This window comes from Cupressus sempervirens, chromosome 8, assembly GCF_028749045.1.
Source record: "Cupressus sempervirens isolate cs-2001-9-10 chromosome 8, ASM2874904v1, whole genome shotgun sequence".
NCBI classification, from domain to species: domain Eukaryota; kingdom Viridiplantae; phylum Streptophyta; class Pinopsida; order Cupressales; family Cupressaceae; genus Cupressus; species Cupressus sempervirens.
The window spans coordinates 670942858-670965960 of record NC_143125.1 but is presented as its reverse complement, the minus strand read 5'-3'; the positions used below and the strand labels follow the sequence as shown (position 1 = coordinate 670965960).

The 23103-nt window shown below is 35.5% G+C and overlaps 1 protein-coding gene across 1 annotated transcript in view; it reads right to left on the bottom strand.

Annotated features, from left to right (window-relative positions):
* The window catches only part of LOC149544226 (cell differentiation protein rcd1-like), a 28600-nt gene extending 6197 nt beyond the window's left edge, over positions 1–22403 (bottom strand). The window contains exons 1-4 of the mRNA XM_089798742.1: positions 22130–22403; positions 21749–21903; positions 17628–17711; positions 17425–17514 (exon numbers count right to left, since the gene is read on the bottom strand). Of these exons, the coding sequence (XP_089654868.1) occupies positions 17425–17514; positions 17628–17711; positions 21749–21903; positions 22130–22223 (423 nt within the window). The 5' untranslated portion in view covers positions 22224–22403. The remainder of the gene's footprint in view (positions 1–17424; positions 17515–17627; positions 17712–21748; positions 21904–22129) is intronic.
* Between the last annotated feature and the right edge of the window lie 700 nt (positions 22404–23103).

Genomic DNA, 23103 nt, shown 5'->3' with positions numbered 1-23103 from the left:
TAATTTCTAGTTTATATTCTTTTGCCTTTTGCAGGTCGGATACCACAATGGTAGAATTGCATTTTTGGTGCCTTTTGTTATTGTGCCTACTACTACTGCAGAAATCATAGGTGGAGATAGAGTGAGAATTAAACCAAGAGCTCATGTGGAGTTCAAAGAATATAGCATTGTGTGGCATATCTTCTTGAAGGGCGGGGTTGCAAAATTCATTGAATGTGTCCATGGGTTTGATGAAAATCTCTGGATTCAATTCGTGACATCCTAGGGGGAAAGAAGAGTGATAGTTGAAAGGATTCTCTTTTGGTGTCAATGAGAATGTTATTGTGAAGACAAAGTTGTAGGATTTGACCATATGGAACTGCCAAGTATGTAGGACTAGGTTTGGGTAATTAAATATTTTAACCTTAAGGGTCGTTTGAAGGTTTGCTACTTTTATCACCTACCCTTGTTGAATCACTTTCACCATAATGCATTGATATCTTTCCCATTTCTTCTTTTATATTTCATGGAAATTTCTATTAAAGATGTTGTGGAGGTTGCTTAAAACTAGGATAGGAGGCCCACTTCATTTCACGAGGTCTTATATTCCATCTATACAATTTCCACCTTTCCCTATGCCCACCCAAACCAATTGTGGCTATTGAAGCCCCCTAATCAGAATTCCTGCCCATTTCAACATTAAATAACTCATGTCCCATGAGTACCATGCTCTATATTTTTTGTGAACACCTTAATTACATACAACAAAGGAGAAATACATGCACACAGATTCATAGATTATTGAAAAGGAGAGAAAAACATTCCCACTTGTGGGTTATATTCATAGTTTGCCTTGGGTGCTTGAACTTTCTTCATTGCCATAGTGTACTCAACCTCCATGCCTTGCTTCAAACCTTTTGCACCTGCATATTAAGTTTGTATTATGTCCTTCTCATTTACAATACGACATGTGACTCTCCCAATAAAGACACCATCTACAAAATCCACATATTTATTGCTTTGCACCTCCTCATCTCGGATGCTTGCCTTCTTGACAATCATGACAATGTGTGACTTATCCTTGTTGTCTTCAATAACCTGCAAATAAGTTAATTTAAAGGTCCTACCACCGTTCTTGGAAATTTATGTATTCCTTTTACCATCATGTAAAACCTCGCTATCAAATTTCCATGGCTTCCCAAATAGAAAATGACAACAATAAATTGAAAGTATATCACACAAAACTCTATCGTGATATGGACCTATCTAATAATCTACATATGCTTGTCGTTTCACAACAGATCATTGACTATCACTAACCCAACATGCTCTATAAGGTGCTAGATGAGATTTCTTCTCTAGATTCAGTTTTTCTACCATTTCATTTGACACTATCTTGCGACCTTGAATCAATAACAACCTCACACATTTAACTTTGCATTTACATGAAATATTGAATAGGCTCCTTCTTTGACTCGTGTCTTCATTAGGTGGCTGCAAAGTCTTCTTTCTTGCCATCAATGTTTCTCCACTAAGTTACCATGGTTCATCCCTCCCCCCTTCCAAACTAGCAGAACTTTTAACTGGTTCGAAGTTCTGGTCCGGTTCGAACTCTGGTTTGGACAGAGTGCTGTTTTTTGATTGCTGGTCGATTGGGTTTGAAATAAGTTTGAACTTGGGAGGACCAAGCTGGGAAAATTGAACCACATTCGAACCAGCCTGTTTTTTGGGTTCCGCAGATGGCAAAAATCAGATACTTTTGCAAACTTTAGTGATATTTTGGCATCCACAGTTGCTGCTGCTGCTGATCCCATTGGCCTTAGCTCAGCTAATGCTAGAGAAGACGAAGATGAAGAAGATGAAGAAGATGAATATCAAAGAACTTAGAATATTTATAGACTTTTATTCCATTTGCTGAACAATGAATGATGGTATGATCACTATGATTACAAGTTTATGATGTTTTTGTTGTTTAAATGTGTTTATACTACTCTGTTACATTCTAATTTTAACTCATGCTTCATATATATATATAATTTTTTAAAATGTTTTTGTACTAATGAACCCAAACCTCTTTCCAAAATTTTTGACGAACTTACAAACCGGTACTCAAACTTCAAACTTGGAACCAAACCTGAACCAATGAGTTGGTTTCTCCATACTTGGGATCTGCAGGCAGGATTGGAACATCAACACTTTGACTGTCCTCTTCTTAAACCAAATGGCTTATTTTGTCTCCTTGAGATCTTGAGGCTTGTTTCTCAAGACATCTACTCGCTGGATGCCCTATTTGGTTACAACTGTAACATATCCTTGTAAACACACCCGATCCTCTTCCTCTATCAAATCTGCCCCTTTGTCCTCTATCTCTAAAATCAGAACTTTGGACTTGTTCATGCCTTCCACTAATTTTCTTTGTATGAAAGGGCTCTCTTCCCCTTGAGGCATTACCTCTTGCTCTTGTAGACTTTTCTTGCCTCCTTTTCATCTTCTCTTCCACCCTAATACCCAACTGATAGCATTCCTTCATAGTTCTTAGGTTAGCAACAAAAAGTTCATCTTGAATGTTAAACCTTAGTCCACCTAGATATCTAGCAACCTTTTCAACTTCATCCTTTTCTCTACCTTCCCTTATGATTAACTTACTAGATATCTAGCAACCTTTTCAACTTAGTACGCATTTAAACATCTAGCTCCTTTTTCTTTAACCCTTGTAATCTTTATACAACTGAACTTCATAGTCTTTGGGAAGAAACTTACCTTTTAGTTTAGCCAGCATCTTGTCCCAAGATGTGACTTTGGATTTTCCCTTCTTCTTTCTTTCAACTTGCTCATGGTCCCAACGTAGGAGAACATGCCCATTGAGTTTGGTCTTTTCCAACTTGACCTTTTGCTCTTCAAACAAATCTTTGCCCTCAAAATAAGTATCCATGTTTGTAATCCAATCCAATAACTCTTCTTCATTCAAACTACCACCATACATAGGTAGATCAACTTACCTTATATTGGTCACTCCTAATGACCTTGAGAAGTTAAGTGTCCTCTGCTCTTCAAAATCTAATCATTCTTCATCTTTCACCTGTTGGAACTCTTCTTCATCATCCTCATCACATAAATCTCCTATATAAACATTCCTTCTCTTATTTGATTCCAAGGCTTCAAGTCTTGCCAACAAAGCATTGTATGACTCATGTAACCAAGCATTCTTCTCCTTCAATTCCTGCAAGTCTCTAACAATACCAACATTCTTACAAGGCATTTTGATACCAACTCCTTATCCACTCTTTTCTCCAACCTTCAATTTTTCTTTTGCAGCCCCCCACAAACATGGGATCTAATTGCTAGCTCACGATGCCACTATGGTGCAGAGGAAACAATCGTCAATCAGAAAACTCACTTGCCTGCCCTCCTTGACACAAGGATCCCCTCAATAGCCTAACAACTCAACAACACATGGCTTGAAACAACCTTGTTCTTCTTAGCTTGGAACATTCTCTTCAAGGGATCACTCACACTCCTGATCATTGAGAACTTTCAAAATGTCTTATTCTGCAACCCAACACTCATCAACCACTTGGCTCCACAAGCCCTTCACCCTTTGTCTTGAACTACTCCCTTCAGCATGGCAATGCTCTTCACTCTTCCAACCAACATGGAGAGACAATATTCTTCACCATAGAATCCTTTTTTTTTATAACACCACCTTCAAATGAGTAAGAAGACCCTATCAAAGTTCAAACCCTTGTTGATGTTTACTATACAGGGTAAACGGATACTTATCGCATTAATAGATTATAATGTAACACAAAACAAATACTTTATTCATATAAGCACATATGCAATTCCAGTTACAATGATGATTCATAAGCCATTCAGATGATGTACATATACTTTTGGATGGGGTGACTCAACCATCACGCAACCTTTCGGATACCAATTCAACCCGTCTGCTACAATATTGTTTTTACGGACAACAGTTAAGACTGCAAACATGGACAAACATGGACAAGGAAATGATCCATATAACTGACTGTCACTAATTAGACAGTAAAATAGAGTATGGAGATTAAGGCATTTACAAAACAATATTGGAACTTTAACCAATGGTAGGTAAATGGTGAAAAGGTCAATGAAAGACTATTCTAACTACAAGTAATTATACCCAATGGATTGAAGTAGCAAATACAACCCCAAATTGACTGAAGTTAGGAATCAACAAATTATGTGATCAGTTAATGGCAATTGGGCATTCTAGTAACAATGTGAAATTTAGGGTGATAAGAGGACATTCTAATAGAAAGGAACCCAACTTATAGAGACATGAAAAATATCAACCTACTTACAATTATTGTCCAATTCACCATGTGACTATCTGCTTTTACAAAACTTGAGCAATAAGACTGAGATCAGGAAATCCATCAATGGAAACTATATCAAATGTGAATCCAAAGTGTGTGAATGAATTTTATGGTCCAAATAGCCATTTCAGTGATTACATGTAATGTCCCCATTGGTTGCCAGCATCAGAATTTCAGGGATTAGCCTAATATTAGATCCTCGTAAGCTGAGGATGGTTAGAGGGTCTTCTGAGGATTGATTCATCTCCAACATTCAGCAATTTATGGATTTGGCATTTGTTTGATGTCATTTGGACTCCATTTGCCATACTTACTATTTATAGTAAGTCAGGGGTAATAGAGATGGACCCTTTCTATTTTTAGAAAGTGTATTTGGTCACATGGGGAATAATGAGGAGAGGTTCCTATTTCAAATGGCACGGCAATCAGACAAGTATTTCAAGAAATATTAAAGTTCAAGTGACTTAAGTGATTTATTTAAATATTTTAATGTTATAAAGTTATAAAGTTACTTAAGTGACTAAAAGATAAAAGTATTTTATCCCACATTGCTAAGTTGTTCGAGGCCCTCCTCATTTCAAAGTTATAAAGGAAAGCATTTGCATTGGGATTGTGACAATGAATATATGTTATTTTCTCAAATCCTAAGAGTTTCTTAAATGTGACTAGATATTTCCCAAGGACAAAACCCCTTAAGGAAAATAGTGAGCCTAGACGCAAACCCAGTATCTCACCCTTGCATACACAAAATTGAAGTTGGACGTAGCACATTGGAGCCTATCTGTACATTGGAACTCAAATAGTTGGTAGCTGGAACAAACAATTGAGTAGTAGACTAGGATAATAGTGGCATCTAGATCGCAGGCAGGAAGACAATCAAATCTGTAGACAGGATAGACAGTTCCATCCCGAGAGTGTAGAGATAATTTCCTTGTGTTAAGTTTATTTGCATCAATATGGGTTCAATCGCAATCGTGGGATAAGTAGTGGAGTAGACACAGGATGTTGGGAGAAACAAGTTGGCCCTATGCATGAAGCACACAACAGAAGCCACATGAAGTTTGGTAGTCTCATCAACCAGAGAGCAGCAACACGACATTGCAGCAGACATCCTCACCATTCAGCAGGCAACATTCATCCAGTATATGCATGCCCGCAGCAAGTTTTGAAGATTGCAGGAGTGAGTATAGTTGCAACCAGGCCGAGAAATTTGTAGGTGATGAATGACATAGAAGACTAGGTGGCTGAAAGTGGACGTTAATCAAACTCTCACAGCACAGTCGCCCCCCCCCCCCCCCCCCCCCCCCCCCAGGCGGCACTCTCCATTGCTAAACAGGTTTGTCCTATATTTACCCAAACTGCATTTTAGTTGTTGTATGATTATGTTATTCTTTACATGAATTTGGAGCTCTATCATTAGTGCCTTGTCTAATAGATCTGGATTTACTGTTACTACTATAAATCGATATAACAAATTGATGTTCTCTTGCCTCCATTATTGAATGTTCTTGAAGTCACCATTTAATTATTAATCTAGATATTCTATAACCTTAATGCTGATATTTAGTAAAGGGAAATGACAGTAGTACCTTTTCTTAAGATCTGTGATTGCATATCAACTGTTTGACAAAATTCTGCTAGTACAAGTTTAAGTTATTTGATCAAACCAAGCAGGGGTTATTACAGTGGTATTAGAGCTGTGCATCCTGCCAAATTGTGAAACAAACTTTCAGCCAATGAAACAAAGTTTCAGCTTGTGAAACATATTTTCAAGGAATTTTAATGAGAGCACCAAACCTGCCACCCTGTTGGGTTCTTTTTATGTTTGTGAACAAATCAGAAATCGCATAGTTTCCAAGAGTATATTATTATTGTTATTGCAAAGGTGTTTTGGCAAAGTTGTGGATGTCATTCAAATGAGTCAATTATAATAGCCAGTGAATTTTGTGGTTATTGGTGGTAGCATAGACACCCGACTGGATTCAGTTGGCGGCCAATCTATTATTCATCAGAGCAGTGTATTCTGCCAGCCTATGTGGTTATCAAAAATTGTTTATTAGAATTCTAATTAGAGATTTCATCAAAAACATTTTACAAAAGTTTTAATCTGAATGGTTTAATATTCTGATAAATGTTTTCAAAATTGTATTCTATTGGAGGTTTGGAAGAGTATTTCTATGTGAGAAATAAAGTGATGCTATTGCCAGAGCTATAAGTCCTGCTATCCTGTGGAGTAGCAAAGTTATTTTATTTTCAGATTTGCTATTGCATTTGGAGTGACCAGCATTCTAGCTTTCTTTTTCTATGGACAAACATAGCAAGATTGGTAGTTCTAGAAGCCGATGGAGTAATGAGGAATTTAGCACAAAAATGAATGCTTTGTAGGAGAGTATGTGTAGTCGGAATAAAATAACTATTATGTTTAGTACTTGTTAAAGCTAGTCGGGCTAGGTAGTTAGGTGGTGAGGAAATGTGTCAGTTTCCAACTAACTGACCCTTCTATAAATGTCTGGAACATTGGTATTGTACTCATGTTGGTTTTTGGTATTAATAAAGAAATCATGTCCTTGCCTCCTAGTATTGTGGTATGAATGGTATGTTCTAAGTTTTACTTCATATGTATCAATTGGATTATTTTGTGTATCTGTGAACTGTGTGATATTCCAATCTACATTTTTGGCATCATTGCCTAAGTCCGAATCTAGAGGTCGGCAAGATGGAGTAATGGGAAAGCCCTTTGTACCGCTCATCCAAATAACAAATAGTGATGGGGAAAAGAAAATAACTAGGGAAGATCAGTTGACACGTGATCTGGTAATGGCCTGGGAAGTTGCAGTTGATCAATACGTACAAAGGGAACCCCGGGAGAGAATGGTCCCTGAAGGTACGGTATGCGATGAACTTTTCGTGCCGCCAACAGTGTATGATCTCCTAGGAGAGATCCCTTGCCTGCTAGCACGAAATTTGTTACGAGTGGAAGGGGAAAGAGCTGAGACACAAAGGGAAAGGAGGAGACAACAAGTACAAGAACAATTTATGGAGAGGAGGACAAGGGAGTGCGAAGAACGTGAAGATTCCAAAAAGGGAAACAAACATTAAAATGATTCATGTCCCTGATTCCAAATATATATCCTAGGCAGGCACAGGGAGAAGAAACTGATGAAGAAGTCACCTTGAGGATACCATTTGTCAAAAGAAGACCTATCAGTTGCCATTTCAAACCATATCAGGGAGCATTGGGAGTGTGTAATATTGACTTTAGTCACAGGGACACGATTTATGTCAGCTTTGCAAGGAATTTGATGATTCACCATGGCTGTATTGATCTGCGACAAACAAATAGCATACCTTTTGTACGAACCCCTGTAGTTTCTAACTCTACAAAACCACTAATTTGCTATGCAAATGATATTTTTTTATTGAAATTGTGATAAGATATGAATTTCTATGAATTTCTAGTTGTATCGAAAGGCAAGATAAATTATTATCAGAATTTTGATATTGATAATAGCAAACACTAACACAAAATTCAAATAATTTATTGCAGCCAGAATAGTGAATAACAAACCAACAGTCCCATGAGAGCCAAGAAATGTGCTTTTCAGTTAATTGAACTAGTGAAACTAGCAATACAGGAGTATCCAAATGGTGACAATACCTCTAATGAGGTTTATTTGTATTAACTATAATTATCAAAATTAATTATGAGGAAATAGATAGATCTGCTGCTGTTTCTTCTAGGCATGAATGCAAGGTTGCCAATCTTGACAAGTTTTCTACACTGAAATGCTAATATTAACCATGTACTCTTATGAGAGCCTGAAATAACCACTTCTTTAATTATTACTTCTGTTGATAATGATTTTCCAACCTTATTCAAACCCTTACTGCTGCTAATTTATTTATTTGGCACCCCAGGTGCCTCCAAGGTGTACGGCCTGGCCCTGGAAAACCATGTGAGGGCTAGAAAATGGGTGTGACAGCCTTCAATGGCCTATAAAACCTGAAAAAATCGCTGTCAGCAATATGATAATGCTGCTATAGGTCTCCACTTACTAAACCTTCAAATATATGCACAAAACCCTGGTATTTCTTCACCTTTCGGGGCCAAATAAAATTCCTAAATGAATCTCTCTCAAGCAATAATATCAGCTAGTATCTCGCACCCTCAGAATTGCATAAACATTGGAGAGTTTCACTCTCCAATGGCTGAAGATGACTGAAGCCCTTGAGTATTTCTATGTATAGATCACACATCCAAAAAGCTCAAGTATAAAATGTCTTCAAGAATGCCTTCTATTTGCTTTTTGCTCCCTTTTATAGCTTCTCAAAGCTGGCCGATCCCTTTAATATCATTTAAAATAATTTTAAATGTGTGCACATGACTTTATTAAAATATTTTAATATTTAGCTTCTAGATTATAACTAATTAAGATACTTTATAAATCACTTAAACAAGGATCACGGCCCCATTGCAAATAATTTAATAAAGTAATTTGTAGTTCCTTATATTATAATGGCACTTTATTAATAAAGTAATCGCTATATTTATAATTACATAACTATTTAAATAACCACTAATTTTCAGCCATGTCTGAACTTGGAAGTCCACCATTGTGTCCACTGTGGACTCAATGGCCTTACTAAAACTAGTACTGGTCCCTCTCAATCAACCACTAACTTACTATAAATAGTAAATTCCTCATTACCTAATCAAACCAACTGTGCATTGCAATCATAGCCTGTTAAGATTCTATGCTATAAATAGTAACCCTGACTTTCCTGAAATAGTCACTATAAATATTAAGTGAGCCAAACCGAGCCCAATGAAGGCCAAACCAGAACATATATTGAGCTGTGGTGGAGAGTACACACTGATCTCTTCCAAAAAGGGATCCTCTATCCAACTGCCTTAGCCTGTGATGGCCAGTGATAGGTTAATCCTTCAAACTCGGATGCCCACAAAATGGGGGCTTTACACCTTGTAATATTGCTTCTTTTCATATTAGACTTAATCTTCACATACAATTGTCTAATGGTGATTTTCAGATCTGCAATGTTCATTATGAGATATTTATGGTGTTGGCCCTGTATTTAAATCATCATTTCAGATTTGCAGATTCAATACTTTGTGGCGTTTGAGTGAACCATGGTGTGTTTGGAGTGGTTGGAAACTGTTACTACTTCTTGTTAGTGTGCTGGGTTCACTTGGTGAAGAGTTTCGAGCAATCATCTAGCTGTTCAAGCTACTTTAGTGCATTAATTGGGACATTTCCAGACTTGTATCAATTTCGGTTGAATCATTTTTAAGGTAACCAGTTTTTATTACAATTTGTGTTGCCCTCATTGTGATTGGGATACCTTTGGGGCTTCTATATATATCATTTTTCACATCAGCTCTTGTAACAGTTCTATACAGCATTTAATGATAGCAGATACATCTTCTTGAAATATTTACAATGAGCTATATATTATCACATCTAAAAAAAAAATCCAGGATGGTTTTTTGAAGCTCAGACATACTGTCAAGTTGACCAATATGACTGTCTTCTTGGTATATATGCTACTGCTCAACGTGATCAAAATTGGTTTGCTGGTCCCAAGTGAAACATTCAAATTCAAGAAAATTATACCCAACGCCGAAGATCACATCTTATCTTGAATGAAGACCTCATATTAAGTTTCGTCACATTCAAGGATAGCAAAGAACAAACATACATTAGCTCATCTTATTAGCACAAGCCTTGGGTTTAGGCCACACTTAATGTGAAGACTTAAAATCTTCAGGGCATCCCAATATTTTGTTAGCCCTACAAGCGCATAGATTCTAAAATTATTTTATGATAGGCTTCTGGATAGACCTCAAAAAAATGATGGCCAATATCATCCTAAAGGATTTAGAAGAATTCACAAGGAAAACTATTGCAACCAAATGCTTTATCATTGCACATGCCCAATTTCCCTTTAAACAAGTAATTTGTCACAAGTTACAACTTGATGTGCAAAAGTCCTAGAAGGGACCGCGTCCAATTAGGTTATAACATTTAAGCACCCTTTTCCTTTTTGTAGAGGATACTTGACTGGGGAAGACCTTGTTATTATTTTTAGAGAAAGGCATGCAAGGCATCAAGAAGAATAGAGAAGCATTGTTTGACTTCTTTGTTGCACATGGCTTTTTTCAGTGTTATACTGGTACTGGGGTACATCGAGACATCAAGACATTGGGACAAGTTTTCAGGACAAGGGAGAAATGGGCCTCATTTTCAAGACGGCGGGTGGACAGGGGCAAGGGGAGGACAAGGTGGGGAGGGGTGTTGTATAGTATACATATAGAACATGAAATGCTAGTTATGAAATGATGTTTCAGTAGAACATACTAATTTAAAATGCGTGAACATAGAAAAATTGCAACATGAACTAGAATCATTGAACATTCAACATAGTAACATATTACATACCCAATAGTAGCACTGAAAAATAGAAATTCAAATAGAAATTCAAGTACCCATCTCAACAATAGAATAGTTGGGGAATGGCAAAGGTGGGGGTACTTGGGTACTCAAGTATTTGGTGTGGGGACGTCTCGGGGACGGGTGCCTCAAGGTTTGGGAGGGCATGCGAATCCCCGTGTTTCACCTCTTTTTTTATAGAATTTTTAGGCTATAGAACTAAAAGACTAGTTTTGGGGATGTGATAGCCAATTTTCAACATGTGAAGTAAAAGCTTTGATCTAAGCTCCTTGGGTAGCATAGACATCGACCACTTAAACAAGGTAGGACTTGCTTAGTCACTTGAATTTGGAAGGGTTTTAGAAAAAGCATCACTTCAAGTTGAGTGATTAACCAATTGAGTTTTAATGAAATGGCGACATAAGACTTATAGTATATCTTGGTGAGTTGATGAACAAACATTCTAAAGAATAGTTGGTAAAGGTAATGGTGTCAAATGACTATTCAATCTGCCCAATATCAATGTTCTTTTAAATGTTGCATCGATTCCAAACATGCTAATCATGGGCCAATGTGGACTAATGATTTTTCTATTCAATATTTAGTGTTTGAAGAACCCATTCATTTTTAAAGTGGTTGGTGGGTGACCAGAAAGTGCATAATCAAACAAGGGTTCCATTAGAAATGAGTCTCAACTAGCAAAAGAGAAATAAAGTTGCACCAACATCATACAATGATCAAACTACTTAATTATCCTTCAAAGTCCTATGCAAGTTGGACCATGTGTACCAAATGGGAAATTTAATTTGTTGGCCAAGATTGGGTTCGTAAAGACTGAATTTAACTACATATCTCTTTCATTTATTGCCCAATTCATGGGTAAGTAGACTTTCTTATCAAATGGAACTTCGATCAAGTTGACATAGTCATCAAGATCCCACTATGCAATGGTACTTCATCTACAAGAAATCACAAAAAAAAATCCTTTAAGATACATTATTCGGGGTATATATTTGGACAAATCTAAAGGCTCTATGATCTATGTTGAAGACGATCCACTTAACTTCATTAGATGTGTCACAACCATGGGTAACATAGTGGAAATGACACGTAGAGTTCAACACAAATTACCACACCACTTGGAGATTGACCATGATTGTTGTTGACATAGATACTTGGCTAGATTATTGGGCAGACAATTGAAAGAAAAGACCCAACAACCTTGATCCACCAAAAACTCTTGAAGGGGTGAACCTTTCATGAAAATCTTGGAGTGAATTTTCAATTTGGATCCATTAGACCTCTCTCATTCCACAAGATGAAATTCATGAAGAAAGAGGATCTAAAAGCACTTGTACACAAAATCCAATGCTTACAAAGCAAAAAATTTACTACATAAGTTAGCTTCTATTAACATCCACTTTATACTTGACTAATTGATTGATAGATGTGTATGTGATCAAAGTAGCTTCTATTTTATTGTGTTTTTAAATCTTAATGAAGGGTGCATGATAGATGTTTAAAATCCTTTTGTATCTTTGTAATTCATGGTTTTTTTTTGGTTTTTTTTCAAGTATTGGCCAAGTCTAAGTATTGAATCCATGTGTAGGCTGAAACTCAGCTTGCTATGTTTGAGTCAAGTCTGAATCTTGTAGTTGTAACATTGATTTGGACTACCAACTCTACAAAGGATAAAACATTTGTAGAGAATAAGGGTTCTAACAAGGTTTACTAAAATCATAGAGAGTTTTTTTAGGACAGAAGGGCTTTTGTTGAGCTACAATGTAATGTTCCCAAATCAGATCCTTACATTTTGGAGAGGAATTGAAAATATTTTCTTTTTGGATACTTATCTCTCTCCTTGCTTCTCCCTTAAATATTTGGTATTCCCAGTGGTCATGTTCTTTGAAACTTATTTTAATAATAATGTTATAATTAGAATATAGTTAATTTAATTATCTATTAAATTTCATTAATGTATTATTATTAGTTATGTTTAATACATTAATATTATAGTATATGATCATTATATGATATTTTTTTTTATTATTACATCAAGATAACTATAGTTATTATTATTCACTCATAATATAGTTATATTTTATTCTTTTATATTATTTTAATAGTTACTTATTAGTTAATCCTATTAAAGTGGGGGATATCACAGTCCTCCCCTCTCAAATTTGCTTGTCCTCAAGCAATTGATTTAATCCTCATTAATTCATAGTCTGGATTCATTCTCTTTCTTGCATATGTGTTAGACACTTGCAAAGTAAACATGTTAGTATATAATAGCATGTACAAAAACATATGAATGAAGACACAAAATAGACACATTAATGCATGAAGACGTGATTGAAGCACGACATAGACATGAAGCAAACACATTGATGCATGAAGACACAATGTAGACACATAGTATACATGTTAGAATCTTGCTTACATATTGAAATAAGAAAAGGGTAAGGAAATATTTTACCACTTTGATTGTGAATGTCATGCTCCTTTCCCCAGTCTCGAAATCAAAAGTTCTTGAAGATGCATATTTTAAACTACTTTTCTATAGCTAGTACTACAATAGGGTGTATCATTCCATAGTGGATGGTAGATTTACTGCCGTTCAAGGTTGGACACGCTCAGCTTGGGGCTCCCTCAAATTTTTAATCCATATTGGGATTCTCTCGCCCCAACGCAACCAATTTACTCCTCCCCCTATGCACACTCCCTACCCACTAGGAACATGTTTAATTTTGACGTGGATGGTAGATTTATTGCTTCTCGAGGTTGGACATGCTCAGCTTGGGGCTCCCTCAGATCTTTATCCATATTGAGATTTTTTTTTGCCCCAACGCGACCAATTTACTTCTCCCCCTATGCACACTCCCTACCCACTATGTACATGTTTAGTTTCATTATGGATGGAAAGTTTACTGCTTCTCGAGTTTGGACATGCTTCGCTTGGGGCTCCCTCAAATCTTAAAATCCATATTGGGATTCCTATGCCCCAACGTGACTGATTTACTCCTCACCCTGTGCACACTCCCTATCCATCATGAATTTAAGCACATATATTTTGAATAATGTCTCCTTTTGAGACCCAAAAGGGATTTCTATCCACTTTTCTTATAGTTTTATCTTTCACTTTAAGTAGAAAATTAGTTTAGATATGTTTCACAAACATTATGCCCACATATATATAATTATATATAATCATGATGTACAAATCATCAAAATTATTATTCCAATTATTTATAATTTTTATTGATAAATTATCATACAATTCTAAAATATAAGTGTAATACAAAATTAGTGAATTAAAGTACTTATTTCAAATAAAAAACTAACAAGTAACATCTCATAATTCTTAAAATATAAGAAAATCCATTATATACACTTACCTCATTAAATCATGAACATACCTTCATTCTAATTTCTCCTTAGTGGCATTATATAAATATGCACATTATTTGGGGTCTGGATTTTATAACAGTCATAGACTATTTGCACTACTGACTTGGTGGAACCATTACATTAAAAATCCCTATTCTCCTTTGATACCCATGTATCTCTACGTTGTTTCCACTTTATACCTTGGTCGATACGTGGTGTGACCATTTTTTTAATGTACATGTCTGCATATGGGATCGAATGCCATGTACTTCTCTTTCGGTGATTATATATTCTTTATACATTCCCTTCATACTTTATATCTTTTACATGCCCGAATGGTTTACCCATTTTCTTCTAACATGCTATAGGTGTGTATGACTTGTTCTCTTGAGCTTCAGCACATCGGTACTTGGGTGACATGGCTTGAATAACACTTATTATCACTTTGTTTGTATTATCTATCTATCCTTCAATATTCTCGTTATTTGTCGTTATTTTTCCCTTATCCCTTTGCTCGTGGGTCTTTATTGGTTGTTGCTCCCATCTTTGTCCAATTGATGGTGCCTAATTGTAATGTCCCATAAGATATATTTTTGCGAGTGGTGTGCTGTTAATCTGAAGTATATGCGGGAAAAGACCACAACATAATATTCATAAAACCTATAATCATATGTTAAGAGATTCTAGCATCACAGGTCTCCCACCAAAGCCCTCAACGCTCTGCCTTTGGCGCTTATGCTAGGGCCCTCGTTGATCCATGCTTGGAGCACTGATCACATTTTGGAGATTCAGTATTCAATTTCCCTGCCATTCATTGGAATGTTCCTTTTTCTGATTATATGGACACTATGTGAAGTTATTGAAATCCTTCTCCAAATGCCTACTTGATACAATATAAGGGAAATGCAGATATATGAATCACTTTAATTGTGAATGCAACAACAGTGAAATGTGAATAATGATAATGAACTATATATGACTGGTATTTCCAAGTGCTACAATATGGGGTATGAGTGTGATAATAAATAGAATGTATGACTGATAGTTCCAAATGCAATAACAATGTTATCAGATAAATGCAGTGATAATGAATTATATCAGAATGTACATATGACTGGTAATTGCAAATGCAATGATGAATCCTCTTAATATGGGTGATGGCCAGCTCTAAGCAATGCTGCGGTCCCAGAATGCAGTTTATGTAAGACGGTTGTTTCTGATTTTACATTATATTATATGCACTATATCCTGTACAGCTGTCTCTGATCTTCAAATATATTATATGCTGCAAGTTACAGGATAACAAGAAATCTTGGCAGAGATCTGCCGTCTGTGATATTTAGAATTAACATGCAATCTTCTCTGTCACACTAGCCATCTCAGATATATCTCTATTGATATATGCTCTTATATGGATGCCATCTCTGATATACAATTATGATACTTGTACCAGTTGTTGCAATCACAACCTTTCTATGCTTTATACACGAGTGACTCCTTAAAGGGAAATATAAGTGATAATATCAAATCTTCTTCTCTGGTACACCCAACTGCGAGCCTTCCATTGATATTTGAGACTCAGAGTCAAAAACCATTATAGATTTTTCTTCATCAGATATATTGTTTGCATTATCATTTACAGGATGGCAGAATTGTTGCTCTGATACCAATTGTAATAATCTCAAATCAGATCCTTACATTTTGGAGAGGAATTGAAAATATTTTCTTTTTGGCTACCTCTCTCTCTCCTTGCTTCTCCCTTAAATATCCGATATTTCCAATGGTCGTGTCCTTTCAAACTTATTTTAATAATAATGTTATAATTAGAATATAATTAATTTAATAATCTATTAAATTTCATTAATTTATTGTTATTAGTTATGTTTAATACATTAATATTATAGTATATGATCATTATATGATATATTTTTTTATTATTACATCAAGATAGCTATAGTTATTATTATTCACTCATAATATAATTATATTTTATTCTTTTATATTATTTTAATAGTTATTATTTAATCCTATTAAAGTGGGGGATATCACATACAACCAGTTGTTTTGCTTTGTCAATAGCCTGTGGTTGAAAAGGTCTCATTGACATTGTTGCTTTATCATTGGCCTGTGACTAAGAGGAGTGCATTGGTATGGATTTATCAATCAAACCATTATTGGGTTTGCCATTGTCAGATAAAGAGCCCTCATTAGGCCCATTGTGATCATTATTTTGCAGTTCCCCGAATTGGTCTAGCCATCTTTATTCTTCTTAAGTTCTTTGTATCATTAACTAGTTTGGAGGCTAGATAAAACTTGCAGATAATTAAGGGGTAGTATTTAATCTTGTGGTCAAAGGACTGTTACTTAAAAAAGGTGTTGAGAAATATTATATATAAAACATGATGAATACCACCCATTTCAAAATTAATAGTTTCCTTCATTCTTCAGAGACATCTATCTCTGAATGGACTTGATGTTGAGGTTAAGCTAAATAGAACTTTTTGAACCCAACATACATTACCATCCCAAGAGAGGAGGCAATATGGTTGAGGACTGATCATCAAGGAAAATATAACTCCATATTGAAACTTTGAGAGCATGCTGGTTGGATATGACAAATCTCTCACTCAAAGAGAAAACAATAACAAAGAACTGTGAACATAGGATGGATCATGGTAGAGGATTAAATATGCATGGTTAGCTTCCACAAAATGAAATAAATAAAACTTTGGCTAAATTCTAGATGGCATCCTACTCTACCCCATGTAAGTTTTTTTAAGATGGTATGTAGCCCACAAAGTAGCCAATTAGAATAAACTACTTGGGCCATTTGTAAGCACTATTAAATAGAGGATCTAGAAGAATAGCATCAGAAGGCTTCGAAAACATATCTTGTGAAACACCTTGGGGACATATAGGGAGATTGTTTCTTTGAAGGTTTCATTGCTCCCTCCAATTTCTATCACTGTAATATCAATAACGGAGGACAAAGGGTTGGCTTCCATTTATAGAGATAACCACCCTATAGGAAAGAAACCCTAAAAAAATCCACAATATATGCATGGAAAAGAATCGATCCCACTGCAATATTGCTTAACAATATGACAAAAAGTAAAGCAAGAGACAAAGGCATGCAAATTAAAACCAGCCACTCATGCTCTATCAAACTTTTGAACAGTAAATAAATCATTTTCAAAATTAATATTTTCATTAATAGGCACTGTAGCATAGAATTAGGAAAATGTCACCTGAAACAATGTCAAGACATTTGCTAGCCTTTTTGAGCCTCTGATGTTCAAATTACCCATTTTCATCTTGACAAATGCACTCAATACTTCCTACAAAACCAGTTAATAACAACATTTAAAAATTATTAAAGTTAAATTAGAAGATCTGCTATAAGGTAATTATTCTTATGCCTTCCTATGAAAAATATTTGAATAATCGGTACCTGTAACAAAATGGACATGATACTGCATGCATGGAAAATGAAGAAACCTGCCTTGCTGTATTTTTCAGGTTTTTCCTCTCTTATCTGAAAAATATTAAGTATTGTTAAAATTAAAAACTCAAAAATAATATTTTTCCATAATACTATCCTGGAAAAAAGACAATAAGTTGATCCAGAGGACTACCAAGAGATTATGAGGGATACCTTGAAAGAATAGCTTCATTTTCTTGAGCAATTTCTATATATACCCAGATCAAATAGAGTTATGATTTCTAGATGTGCATGGTTGAGTTATCTTGTAAGGTTGAGAATATATTAATGTTGCATGTAGCCATAATCTCAGTTTTATGTTAAACAGAAGACCTGTACGATATGCTTCCTTCTCATGACTATGGTTATCAGAATCTAAGAAGAAAATTACCACAATCAGGATAATATCTCAATCCCAGTTGGCATAACTTGTTGCAATAAAACCAAGGAATACCAAACTAATTTGGATTCTATCCTAAATACCTCTATGTTGTTATCCCTAATTCCACTTTGAAACTCTTAATAAAGATTTCCGGTGGTTAAGTACAAACTTAACAGAGCACAAATGCTGAACTAGGAGAGTGGAGAGAATTTTCATTGAAGCCAAAGGATTTCCATAGTGTGTTTGGATTTCCATATACTAGCAAACATCTGACAAGCGGTTGTTATGAGATGAAAGCAAGAGTTCACAGGACCAATATTGCTGATCCTCGTGATAGCTTAGAGGAGGGAGTTGATTTTGGAATGATCCAACTGTCATGTATGGAAATATCATATGAAGTTCCTACGTAGTGTATGGCTTGCATCCATGGAATCTCAGATGATGTCTGTTACAATTTTGAGAAATATTTACCAGAAAAAGTTAAAGATAATCTTCAAGGGATGCAAAACCATTTCTCTGTAGCAACTTATTTATATTCCGTATATTTTAAATGTTGGAAACACCATAGGACATTGTATTTGACAACATGCCAACTGTATTTGAATGTGCATGCACATGATTACATAAAAAAAGCCCTAAATGTACAATTAGTTGCCACTGAGAAAAAACAGAATACATAATTACTGATATAATCACATAAAGACATAGCATATACAGATGACCTTGATGTGCATGATACAAGGTGCCAACAATTGTAGACAACGTTCCCAGACAAACAAAGAAACAGGGTTAGCTTCCTGTAATTACTAATTTCCTTTAGCATTCAAGTGGTAGATGAAGTAATTAGTTTCAATATGAGGAGAAAAGTTGTGGATTGAAAAGTTTCATATGATCCCCACCACATTCTGCAACATTGTTAGTTTTTCCTCTCGCCATGCTTAGAAGAGCAGTTTTGCCAACAGAGTGCCTTAGAACATACCGTTAGTCAAGGTACCGATAGTCCTATAAGGACAAAGTATTTGATCAAAATTTAGCAAACAACCTTCAAATACTAAGTGGATATATGAAGTTGGGTGAACCTGACCAGTTCACCAACAGAGTAATTTTATATCAAAGCCATTAGGTACGATTAGTTTTATTTCAGACCTGTATTGAGAAACAATACAAAATTTCACAGACTAAGAAATTAGAAAATTAAATTAAGAGAGGTCATATGCTTTGCCAGACTTCACACTTTAGATCCATGAACTGAACGCATCATAGGTAGAATACAATGTATATTGCAAGAGACTTTCTCATTCATATTGTCATGTTTGTGACTACCAGAGATCCATAAGAAGCGGGAGGAGTTTCTGCTGGTTGGAATTGGAATGTTAACATCTGGACAGATGAAATACTGTAGCCCATAATCCTCAGACACCGTAACTCTGTGGTACACGTGGACATCCCAGTGTCTAAAGATAGTCCTTTCTAAGATAAAAACCATGGTCCTTTCCCCTTAATGTTAATGTTGAATACAATATATATGTAATTTACTATGTTTTCGGCCATAGTTTTATTTCTGCTTCTCTGGGTTTCTACTTATGTCTGAACTGCTAGGTCTTCCTGGATGTTCATAATCTACCCAGGTATTTTGCTTATACGTCTCTAAATCTTTTTTGTAGTCTTATGCTATCTAATCTATTTAATTTTATCATGAAGTGAAGCAGAGATCCATGACAAGCTAGACACCAATATGCAGTCTATCACCTACATCTAGGATTCATCTCTTCCTGATCCCCCAAGAACAATCATCATCCTAAATTCGAGTACAAGGAAACCTGCTCATTGTACAGAACTACCCCACTTGGGGTTCCCTAATCACGAACATAAAAAATGCATACAAGTGCATCCCTCATAATATGTACATCTCTTTATTGGCCTGCATTTTACCATCCGTAGATTAAGTTGTTTGCTTGGTGAATCACTGGGAACTCAGAGTTGATGTAGTTCTCACTCCAGATACTTTTGTCTCTTGAACTGCGTTCTCAGAGTGAATATTTTCTATAAATAATCCACTCATATCTTCTTTTCAAATTCTACCTATATTCAACCGTTTCTTGGCCTTCCTTTGTAGGTTTGCTTCTTTATTCTTGCTCTTGGCCAACTCCAACTACATTTGAGCTGCCCTATTGGAAGCAACTGTTTCCCTCTTTGTAGCCTGCATCTCATGATGCATGGATCACTACAACTAAGTGTCTCATATTGTAAGTTGTTCCCTTAAGTTCTTACGTTTTTCTTCAATGTCCAGCAGCTGTGGACTTACTCAACTATATTTTATCTGCCTGCTTTGGCACTGTCTCGCCTATTTCTCCCAGTATCACGGATCCCATATCTTTGTCCACCCTGGCCATTGCAAGCTGCAATTTGAAAGGTAAACCAAGGTAGGCTGATTTTCAGGCTGCCCCGGTGAGGGACTTTCCACTTTACTCCGATGTTCAGCTATGCTTTGTTTCTTGTTATTTGGTATAACATAGGATGCCCTTCTCGGAAAGAAAGATAAGTATGAGAATGACCTACATGAAGATTGTTGAAAACAATGTATAACAGAGATAGAAAATAGATCCGTCATCAGGCAGAAGGCAATGTGTAGTATGAGCTCAGCCATCTTTACAAATCTATTCATCCTAAGAAGCTGCTGCGCTATTTAGTTCAAGATTTAATAAAGAGATTAAGTTTATGTCCATCATAATAACTGCCAAAAGAACCGTCTATAGTTGTTTGGGGAAAGAATGTTTTATAAACCTTTTCCTCCTAGGTCAATTTATTGACACAGCACCTTTTGCAACTGCGTAAACAAATAACGATGAAGCTATACCTATGCAACTACAGTAATCAGATAACGATGAAGCAATACCTATGCGACCACGGCATGATGAGACAATTTCTATCCAACCGCAGTCAAAACATATTCCCTTTGAAACCTCCAACCGACTTAACATTATTGCTACCATGGTGTGCGCCATGGTAAATAATAATAGATGATTAACTCAAAATGTATTTCATCTAAAATATGTGTGAGTTTAAATTGTATTATTACGACGACTGTACAGCTACACTGGATAACAACAGACAAAAAATGATCTCCTCGGGCTATCACAGCAAAGTAATGGATGTCTCTCCTTCCAAATAAAAAGTAAAACCAGTAGAGTGGCTCCAGAGCACATCAACTATCCAATTTCACTCACTCGTTTTCTCGGACAAATTAGAAAGAACTAAAAGATTTCTTTAAGACTCAAATCAATTTTGAAGCAGCCCTGAATCATAATCCCCGATCCTTTAAGTCTGAAAAGACTGACATAGAGTCCTTTCAGGACTGATACCCTGATTAACATGATTATTACTCCTTAAGAGGATCCTGAATTACAGCAAAGGTATTTTCTATGATATGGATTTTATGGCGATGACGTAAATGACTTATGCGCAGCGTTCTTTTCTGGTTGGAACGTTCTTAACTTAGAAAATTCCAGTGTATTGCTATTGGGGCTGCAGCCTCACTGAGTATAAAACATTAGGCATTTGGGTACAAGATTTATTCAATTATGGCGCAATTTATACTAATTGAACCCAATTGAGTACAGAGTTGATGCACATTCTGGCATTTCCTACAATAGTTCAGTATACCTAACAGCGAACAAAGGATACTAATATAAGCCCATATTGAACAAACCTCATTGAGATGATTGCTGAGGCATCTGAGGGCATTTTCTCGTAAATCATCTTCATACATCTCTACAAGTAATTCTGATAATGCCATGGGCCGTTTCAGCCATTTTGCTTTGTGTTTGCGTCCTCCTTTCTTCTTTACTTTCGCCTCCTGAATCTCTGCACCCATTTCAAATTTTATCAATGGAGTTAAAATATCTAAGGCCACCCTACAAAAATCAACTCAAAAAATTCAAGACAAAAGGTTAGTTGGTATTAAATTCAGCGATAAAACAACTTTGTGGGTACAGGTAAATAATCTTCATTGTCCTGAAAAAAAGCCACTCAGTACATCTGAAGCCAAATTTGCAAAGCAAGGGAAAAACAGTTCTTGATAGATTGATACCTTGATCAATCTTGGAATCATGTAGGAGAGCAAGGGTTCGATCTTCCGTAGAATTAGGATGTTCCTGAGCATCTTCATGCCATTGGGTGTCCATGTTCTCTTAATCACCTGCTCTGTGCGTGACGCTGTGTGGTGTTTAGCTGAATTCTTGATGTTGTTACGTAGTTGTAATCAGGCTGCTATAAATTTGAATTCCTCGAATATATGATTGTAAGCAGGCTGCTATAGATTTCACTTCCTCTAATTTATAGTTGTAATCAGGCTGTATAGATTTGAATTCCTTGAGTATTTGTGTTATAAATTCTGTCCAAATGAGGTGGGCTTGGTATCGGTAGGGTGGTTAATTTAGTTTATGAAGTTGAGCTACGGATACGCAAGAATTTACTTAATATGATATTGTTCAATTTTTTTCTGACATCACGATGGTAAAACACAAATGTTTTAAAGAAATATCGTTTGATTTTTCTTACTTAATGTGATATTGTTCCGAAGAAAAAAAATGGCGTCACCCTAAAATTAGCATTCTAGTTGGAATTTATAGGTTCTTTGTCAAAGATAATTTGATTTGTGCCCATTTTAAACAAGCGTCCCTCATTAGTATTAATTAATTATAGTTATAATATTTCATATAAGTAAAATTATAATATTAGTTACAATATTCAATGTATAGCTATAATATTTAATGTAATAGTATACATTTTGATTATAAATAAATCAATTAAATAATTTGTGAAAACAAACATAATTATTTAATATTAATTTATGTATGAATAATAATAATTAAAAATAAATATTTTTTTAATATTATAGAATATTTTTAATATTTTAAATTATAATAACAATATGTAGAGAGTTATCATAAAACAATGTGAGGTCATACATCTTAACTAATAAGGTAATGGATCCAAAAATAGTATCTCTTCCATGAACCTTTGATCTAGTGATGGAGTTGAATGACTTGAATGAGTCCAATA